This window comes from Saccostrea cucullata, unplaced genomic scaffold (genome assembly GCF_032062105.1).
Source record: "Saccostrea cucullata isolate Sc308-1 unplaced genomic scaffold, CSIRO_AGI_Scuc_v1 ctg6213, whole genome shotgun sequence".
Taxonomy (NCBI): Eukaryota; Metazoa; Mollusca; class Bivalvia; order Ostreida; family Ostreidae; genus Saccostrea; species Saccostrea cuccullata.
Window position 1 is genome coordinate 22,129 of NW_026935226.1, and position 9,023 is coordinate 31,151.

Here is a 9,023-nt window from a genome sequence, read left to right on the forward strand (position 1 = left end):
CAAGGTCGTTGACCTTGGAGTCATTTGAAAGTGCTTAATTTGTGGAGTATGCATACCAAATATGAAGTCTCTATCTTTTATGGTTCAAAAGTTATGATGAATGTTCAAAAAAGCTATATTTAGCATAAATGACACAGTCAAGGTCACAAGGTCATTGACCTTGGAATCATTTGAAAGTGCTTAATTTGTGGAGTATTCATACCAAATATGAAGTCTCTATCTTTTTTGGTTTGCAGATTTTAAAGTTTGCAGAAAAAAAACTATTTTTAGCATATAGGTCACAGTCAAGGTCACAAGATCATTGACCTTGGTGTCATTTGAAAGAGCTTACTTAGTGAAGTATGCATACTTATTATGAAGTTTCAACCATTCAGGGTTCAAAAGTTATAGCGAAGGTTAAAGTTTGCAGACGAACAGACAAACAGACAGACAGACAGACAGGACAAAAACAATATACGCCTCGGATCTTTCGATCCGGGCGCATAACAAGATCTATAGTCTTGTTGAAAATCGGCATTTTAGCAATACAATTTATCAATTATTCAAAAGCTTACTAACATTCTTTCTTACTACATGTAATCGTAAGACCTTTATATACACACTTTATTTTCTACGGATTTTGCGTTTGCTTGGTCTTGACAAGGAGCACAAGAGGGCCACCAGTCGACAGGGAATGATCCCACCTCAGATGAGGTCCGTGTTTGCTCTGCTTTCAATCTGGGTTGTTTCAATAGACATCTGAGCTTGATTACTGTTTGATATTACCAAATTTCTAAAATTGACAGGGAAGAGGTACATGTATGCCCTGCAGAGTTTGAATGGAATGAAGAATTTGGCGTTTGTGTCGGTAGGTAACAATTAAACATCATATCTTTTCCTCTGATAAAAACCTTATCCAATTTCCAATGGTTCCTGTTTTATGTCTTGTTTATTTACATGTACCTGAAGCTGTAATGATTGTAGATTGCTTTTGAGACTGTTAACAGTTCTTTATCTTGAAGCTCACTCCTCCATATTACCTGATCACACCTCTGATGTGAAAGATATCCGTGTTTCCTTTGCTCCTGATTTCAACTCATTAATAACCTTTCTGAGTTTGAATACTCAAAAAAGCCTTTTATTAGTACACGTTTTGTAAAATTTTCATTTGAAAATAAAGTATGTTTTCTAATTTTTACAGCATGTAAACCTGGTTATTACGGATTTAATTGTTCAAAATCATGTGTTAAGCCCTTTTATGGCTATGGGTGCCAAAATCAATGTGTGGGATGTAATGAGAGCCTTTGTGACGTTTCCACAGGTTGTCCAATATCCACAGGTACAAGACTAATTAGCAAAAAACTAGCAAAGATTTCTTAACTTGATTTAATATGGATTGTAATCAGTGTACCACGTGAAACAAATTTAAGGATAAATATCAAATGATGATACAAGAAATAAAAAAGAACATATTTTATTTAGATGTTTAATTATTTCAATTAACACATCTTCGTAAATTGTTACTATTTTGGTTAAAATATAAAACATGAGGAAGTCATCAAGCGTTTTCCTTTATGTTTTAGAGTCAACAGTATCAACACAGGTAACTACAGTATTAACGACACAAGGAGAAAGTTTGTCTACAGATCCAAAACAAACAAAGACTGTCCCCAACACGTCAAAGGTTCTTTCAAGCAAATTCAACACCACCGAAGCTCAGAAGTCTACTTCTCTCCCACTATCAACATTTACTTCATCCTTAACTTCAACGACTTCAAAACCTTCGTTTTTCGACTCTTATTATCCTATTTTATTGGGAATCTTTGGCGTTTCTTCGCTTTTCCTCATCATCTTTACCATTTATGTCAGCTTAAATATACATGAGAGGTGTTCGAAACGACGAAAGAGAACAATACCACATAATGTGAGTGTCGAAGTTAGTGATACCTACCAAGAGATTCATAACTTGGGTACAGATGGAAACATAGGATATGATCCTTTAGATCATAACAGACCTTCAAAGAAAAGCCAACAGGATCGGAGTCTGGAACTCGTTGATGTAGTTCAGAGTAATGTAAAAGAAAACGCAACATACCAACTAAAGAGCACCAATGAATATTCCGAGATTAACGATGGAAAACAATCACCGTCCACGAATCTTCCTATTTGTAAGACGACGTCTATTCACACATCTTCAAGACAAAAAACGCTTGCACAACATGACAAATTGGTTTTAAGAACAAAGAATTCCTCGCCAGATAATGATGGATATATGTTACCAAACTCGGGGGCTTGTGTAATGAGCGACGTTGGGGATGAATTATGTTCTAGTCCTTACACATCTCCACATACTTCCCCTTGTGAGAACTATTTAGACAACGCTGAAGTGAACAGTACAATAAACGACGAATGCGTAAATGTGTATCTGACAGTTCTGCCTGATTGAATTTGTAAACAATAAGTCTATACTGCAAAATAAAATAAATTAAAAATAACTGGTACAGCATTGAATTGTTATTGGTTTGAATTAGCGTTATTGTAGAATTTTAATCTCTCTCTCTCTCTCTCTCTCTCTCTCTCTCTCTCTCTCTCTCTCTCTCTCTCTCATTAAAGATTTTTGGAAATTGTTTACCAAAGTAAAAGATATATTTTGTAGAGGTTTAAAATGCTTTAAAAGAATGAATATTATCAATTCATACATATTTTCCCTTCATTACATTTTTTTTCATCATTACCCAATCTTAACCAGGTGACTACGGCAGTTGTACAGCTTCATGACACCTGATCCCACTTCTGATGTTTTACAGGTCCGTGTTTGCTCCACTGCTTCTAATTTGTACTGCTTGATTGAACTTTTGAGCTTTAACTCAATTCGTTATCTCTATATACTTCACTGCAATTGACAATGAATTTCTCCTGGTTTAAAGAGTGAGACTCACTATCACATGCTTGGGTATCACGCACAGCTTGTTTTGACAATAGTTACCCCGTGGAAACAGATCTCGCATCATTTTCCATTCTGACACTAGAGCAAATCTTTATGCCTTTTCAACCCTTTTGTCCTTATTGGGTCACTTAACAGTTAGTAATTCATAGTCTAAGGGGAAAACTTATCCTATCCTCAGTAAAAATAAGAAGATCTTAGCGCGGTTTTGATATGATAAAGACAAAACTGACATTGGCTTTCTAAAATGACTTTTTTGTTGCACAAAATTTCATTGCAATGTGTAATCAACAATTATATCTAAGCTAGATTCTTATTCCCTATAAAAGATACCACAGAGTCTGAGACATCTGTTACATATTTGGATATTTTACTTAAAAAAGACGTTAATGGTAATCTTACAACCAAACTCTAGGATAAACCTGATGAAGTTAACTTTTCTATCATCAGCTTCCCGTATTTATGCAATAAGACCGGTCACAGTAGCCTAGAGGTAGAGCGTTCGCTCTCTGATAGGGAGGCCCAACTTCGATTCTCGTTCGCGGCACCGCGTCACACCTTAAACGTAAACATAGGCAGTGATTGTTCCTTCGCTAAGCTCTCGGTTCTAGAAGTGAAAGTCACGGGCCTTTCAGATATGACTATAAAACAAAGGTCCCGTTTCACGGTAGGCGTTGGCACGATAAAGAACCCTTACTGCTCAATGGCCCTGAGCGCCGAGCATAGGTCTAAATTTGAAGCCCTTCACTGATATACGGTGACGTCTTCATATGAGTCAAAAATCTGGAAAGGGACGTTAAACAATATGCAATCAATAAATCTTCTGCAGCAATACATCTTCATCACCTGCATACACCATTTACATATCTCAGTTGATTCGATACGCAAGATCAAGCTCATATGTACAATTTTTAAAACGAGGTAAATTATTGATAAGCAAGTTAATGAAACAAGGATGTCAGCAGTGTCGTTTAAAGTCATCATTTCGAAAGTTCTATAGTCAACACACTGACCTTGTCAGCAAATGATTTATCATTGAGTCAAATGCTGATTAGCATTTTTCATACTAATTGTTAGTCCATTATTTATACACAAAATTGACGACGGACTTTCCCGGTATTTCCCGATTATGACAAAGAGCAAACGGCGGGTCTTGCTCTGCTTATATTTTGTATTGTTTTATTACCTTTTGATCTTGAATACTGTTCGTTATCTCCATATGTTTTACTGTCGTTTGTCATGAGTTGATGTGAATTAAGACCGTACTTGGGTTTTAAGAAACTCTCAATAAAGAATAAATACATCATTTTCATACAACATCGACAAGGGTCACATGATTGATGTGACGGGTCGGCAGTGGATGCTTCCTCCTCAATGGCACCTGATAACTCCTTCGGTTTTTTTTTCGGAAATCCGAATTTGCTCTGCTCCAAATTTGTGTTGTTTAATGGTCTTTTTAGTTTGAATATTATATCTAAATATATTTCATTTAATTAGTTACTGATTCAGATCTAAACCTTATTTTCTGCGTCTTTCTTTCTCTTTTGTACTGAATTTTTTCAAACAGATATTTTAAACTAGTGTTTTACGAGGAAGTTATTTTAATTCAATTTCAGGATTTTCTTATCGTGGAAATATTTATCGAATCCACAATGTTTCTCCTATGTTATGGATCTTTTATCTACAGTAATTTCGTGCCTATCATTATATTAATTTTAAGGATAAATTCACAATTTTGTGGCAAGTAAGTTTGTATACATTATTTTTACAATTATTTCTTGGAATTAAAATGATTCAGTATATCCTGATTTAAAAAGTGTGAACCATAGATTGTCATCAACAAGTGAAAGTTGTACAATATCATATCAAATTGACAAGACGATCAGACCTGGTGATTAACCAAACACCGGTTTCAATACATTTCTGTCATTATATCAGAGTGGGTTGTCATTATTGCAATTTTTTCTAAACGTTTGTTGTAGTGGAAAAGGAAAAGGACCCTGCTGTGAGAATTACTTCTATAACAGTAACAAGAGACAGTGTCTAGGTATGTACAGAATGTTGTATAAATATTTCCATTCAGTCTTACTTATCAGATCTCTGAAGCGACAGAACACATATAAATATGTCTTTTAATAAGCTTGTCCCTTGGGATCATACGGCATCAACTGTTCCAAAGTGTGTGTTCCCCCAAAGTACGGGCACCTGTGTTACGATGAATGCTACTGTCCACTTAGTATGTGTCATATCAAGTTCGGCTGTATCAATGGTAGTCACTTACTTTATTATATGCAGTATTTCAAAACCTAAAAAATAATCAAAAATTCTAAACATTATATTTAGTATAATCTTTTTATCGCTTAAAACGTTATACTTACAAAGAAATGAAAACAATATCAAATATATTAATACTTCATATATGATGTGTATCAAATTCATGTATAGCATTTCATGTATTTAGATTGATTTACTTTTGTTCATTTCATCCTACAGAGTCAATCACAATAGTAAGACTAGAAGACGGAAAAGAATTGTCTTCAACAAGGGAAAGTAGTACAATATCGTATCAAATTGACAAAACGGTCAGACCTTCTGATGATAAATCAAAACAACAGTTTCAATACATTTATTTAGTTATATCAGTGGGCGTTGTTATCACAGCAATTTTAATTATAGTTTTTTTAATTGGTATGAAATATAAACAGCGATCAAATAATATTTCCGTTCCCATGATCGATAAAGATCAAGTATTATCCGGAAACGAGACATTGAACTTGGATGAGGAAACATACATGGAAATAGACGAATGCGTAGTGCATACAGGAAAAAGTGAAGAGGTAACAAGTATTCCTGGAAAAAATTATGACCTCCTCTTGAAGGAAAAACAGATTAAAGAATATAATAATCTCCACACTGAACGAAAAAATGGGGAAGTATGTGTTAATGTAATAGATCCAGCCTCACTGGGTTCTAAAAAGTTTCCAATTCATCGGTCACATTCTTGGCATAATTTTACTAGTGTTCCACATAATATTTCGCCAAGCAAAACCAATAGTTACCTAGAACTCTCTGAAGACAACTACCTGGAACCCGTTTTTGATACACTAACAGCCCATCCAATTAAAAATATTACTTATAATAATTCTATTAAGACGCATGCTCAATATGATGATTTTATTGGTATCATTAAGAAAAATTAAACATTGAAATTGCTTCTTGTTTACTTTATATAAAAAAAACTTTTTCTTTTTCCTTTCTAAGCATATGCACTTTACGACAAAAAACTTAATGAAGATATTGAAGAACAATCGGTTTAAAAGAAATCATGCAATATAAACATTTGTAACACGACAAAAACATGGACCAACGCACCCATGGGCCCGCTGTTATATTCAGGTTGACACAATATTCTCTTTTCATTCATGTATAGTCTAAAACAAAGGACCTTACAATTTCTATACAATACGTCAATCAGCGAACGACACATTAATTCAAATATATGGATATAAAGAACCAAAAATTGGTCCAAATAAACAATCCAATTAAGGAGCAGAGCAAATACTGACCTCTAAAATATCAGAGGTAAAAGTTTGTGCCCTGGAGGAAAAGCATCCCCTGTCGACTGATCGCATGGATCCGCAATGTGTTTCTTGTCATGATAGTAAAATAACGGGAAAATCCATGGACAATAATGGCGCCGACTTAAGTATGATAACGGCAGTTACCGATTGCTTTATTTGCTTACAATGTCATTGTATCTTTCATAAAACCAACAAATTAAATTTGATGACTTTAAACGAGACTGCTGATATTTTGTTTCAGCAACTTGTTTGTCAATATTTAGATTTGTTTTAAAAATTGTTCACAGACGGAGCATGCTCTTGTATATAGAATCAATTGCATAGTATATTGTAGTATACAGGCGAAAATGGTATATTGCTGCATAAGTATGGGAAGCTGATGATTGAAAAGTTAAAATGATCACGTTTTAAGCTTGTTTGTTAGGTTACTATTTACGTCTTAATCTAAGTAGAATTTTCAAATATGATACAGTTGTATCAGAATCAGCGATATTTTTAATCTCTAGCTCACTGGAATATACCGTATACACGTCGAATATGATACATTTGCTAACAATGTTAACATAACGACCTTATAAGTTATGCAAAAATTATGGCTTTAATGGTACTTGGACACAGATTTGAAGTTAATATTTTCTGTATACTACACAGTAATATGACGAATTATATTTTATTAGCATTTCACACAAAAATTAACTAAAAACCTTATTTCATTCAAAAGTTATCAAAACTTCAAATTTTTTGGCGGGTTTGATTGACACATCCTTGCACTTTCACATATTTTAATTTTATTCTTAATCCTTCAGAAAAATGGCAATCTTGTTGTGTTTTAATGAGACATATTAAAACGTTAATCCAGAAAAATGATTTTATTCGGAGTCGAAATGTTAGAAAGCAAAACGCCTTCACAAGTATCGTCATTCCGAGCTAAGTCGTGTGTGCAAATCGATCACACTCGTGTTATGTACACAGTTTTTGTAAACAAGGCAGCAGCTCTGTTTTTGTTGATGTTTTGATTTCACCGAGTGCGTTCAATTGTCAAAGTCTGCTCACCACAACTGCACGGACTGAGAATATATTGTGTGTTTGTTTTGCTTTCGAACATGTCTACTCTGAATTTTCTGGATTATAGTATTAATATTTTTTATTCATACACAACACGATTGCCACTTTTCATAAGTATTTAGAGTAAAATTAAAATTTGTAAAAGTGCAAGGATGTGTCAATCAAACCTGCCAAAAAATTTGAAATTTTAATAACTTTTAAATGAAATAAGATTTTTAATTAATTTTTGTGTGTAATGCTATTAAAATATATAATTCGTTATATTATAGAGGAAAAAAATTAACTTCAAATCTGTGTCCAAGCACCTTTAACGAGGATGTGGAAAACCTGCGCAATCAACATTTCTTTGAGTTGCCTGCCTTGATTGAAAAGTTGAGAATATAAAAACTATTGGACATAGCATCAAATACTGTTTTTTTTTTTTGTTTTTTTTTTGCGGATATCTCAATATTTGTAGGGAAAATTGACTTCGAAAGGCTGAAATCGACTCCTTTGCCATATATTTATAAATTAGTTGATCCTTATCGTCCATATGCGGTCAAACATCCAAATATGAAACAGATGCAATGTATGTTTAATGTTTTATTCTGAGCCATAGTTTGCTAATAAAAGGAGAATATACGAGGGGAATAAAGCATAAAAAAATTCATTTAGAACCAAAAAAAGAATTAATAATTTAGAAGAAAAGTTTCTAGAATAATTTAGTTAAGGATGACAAACAATATCGAGATTTTAAAAAAAAGTTATCTTTTGTGACATACTTGTTTTATTTCGAGCACGTGTCTTAAATTGTTTTATTGTCTTTACAAAGTAACCTTTAACTTTTTTGTCAAATGAATCAATTGGGATTTTATATAGAATGCACTTGCCTGTGAATGTTGACGTTTTATACTGGAATTAATATTTACATATATGTTTCCGTGTTTTCTCCATTCAGCAAGAAAAAACTTTGGAAACCAAATATCGTCCCCTATTCATTCACTAAAGAAGATGCATTTCGTTCATTTAAAAATCAATATTTGCCTTCATATACTTATTGTTCTGAGCCTCGAATTGCTGACCAGTGCTCCATTCTGCGGCACGTGAGTAGCTCTGAAATTTATTTAAATTCAATTGCTAGAATATTTCAAATTGCAAACTTTTTAAACTTTTCAGCAGAATTGGAGGTTTGGATTACTGCTGTGATAATTACTATTACGATAGAGTGAAGAATGATTGTATAGGTAAACAATTACATTTTGTATCTATAAGGTACTTTTAAAATGTAAATGTCAAATACTTGATTATTTTCTCTTTAATTAAATTAAGGCTTGATATGTATCTCATATTGAAAATATTTTATGTCTTTAAAATATGGTGAATATTTTGATTTTTTGATTATGGTTAGATATTTATCCAACACTTAAAAGAGCATGTTTTCTCATGTTTGTTGATTTTTAAAAGTATCTGATGCA

General features: G+C 33.2%; 2 protein-coding genes across 2 annotated transcripts; both read left to right on the plus strand.

Moving 5' to 3' along the window:
• Nucleotides 1-673: 673 nt before the first annotated feature.
• On the plus strand, nt 674-2,476 carry LOC134242267 (uncharacterized). The gene is made up of 4 exons (XM_062724356.1): nt 674-693; nt 786-847; nt 1,181-1,318; nt 1,563-2,476. Exons 1-4 carry the CDS (start codon nt 674-676, stop codon nt 2,423-2,425), a joined length of 1,083 nt encoding a protein of 360 aa, XP_062580340.1. The 3' UTR covers nt 2,426-2,476.
• A 2,070-nt stretch (nt 2,477-4,546) lies between these two features.
• Nucleotides 4,547-6,123, plus strand: LOC134242268 (uncharacterized). The gene is made up of 4 exons (XM_062724357.1): nt 4,547-4,667; nt 4,906-4,970; nt 5,064-5,192; nt 5,417-6,123. The coding sequence occupies exons 1-4, from the start codon at nt 4,576-4,578 to the stop codon at nt 6,121-6,123; spliced, it is 993 nt and encodes a 330-aa protein (XP_062580341.1). The 5' UTR covers nt 4,547-4,575.
• Nucleotides 6,124-9,023: the final 2,900 nt, after the last annotated feature.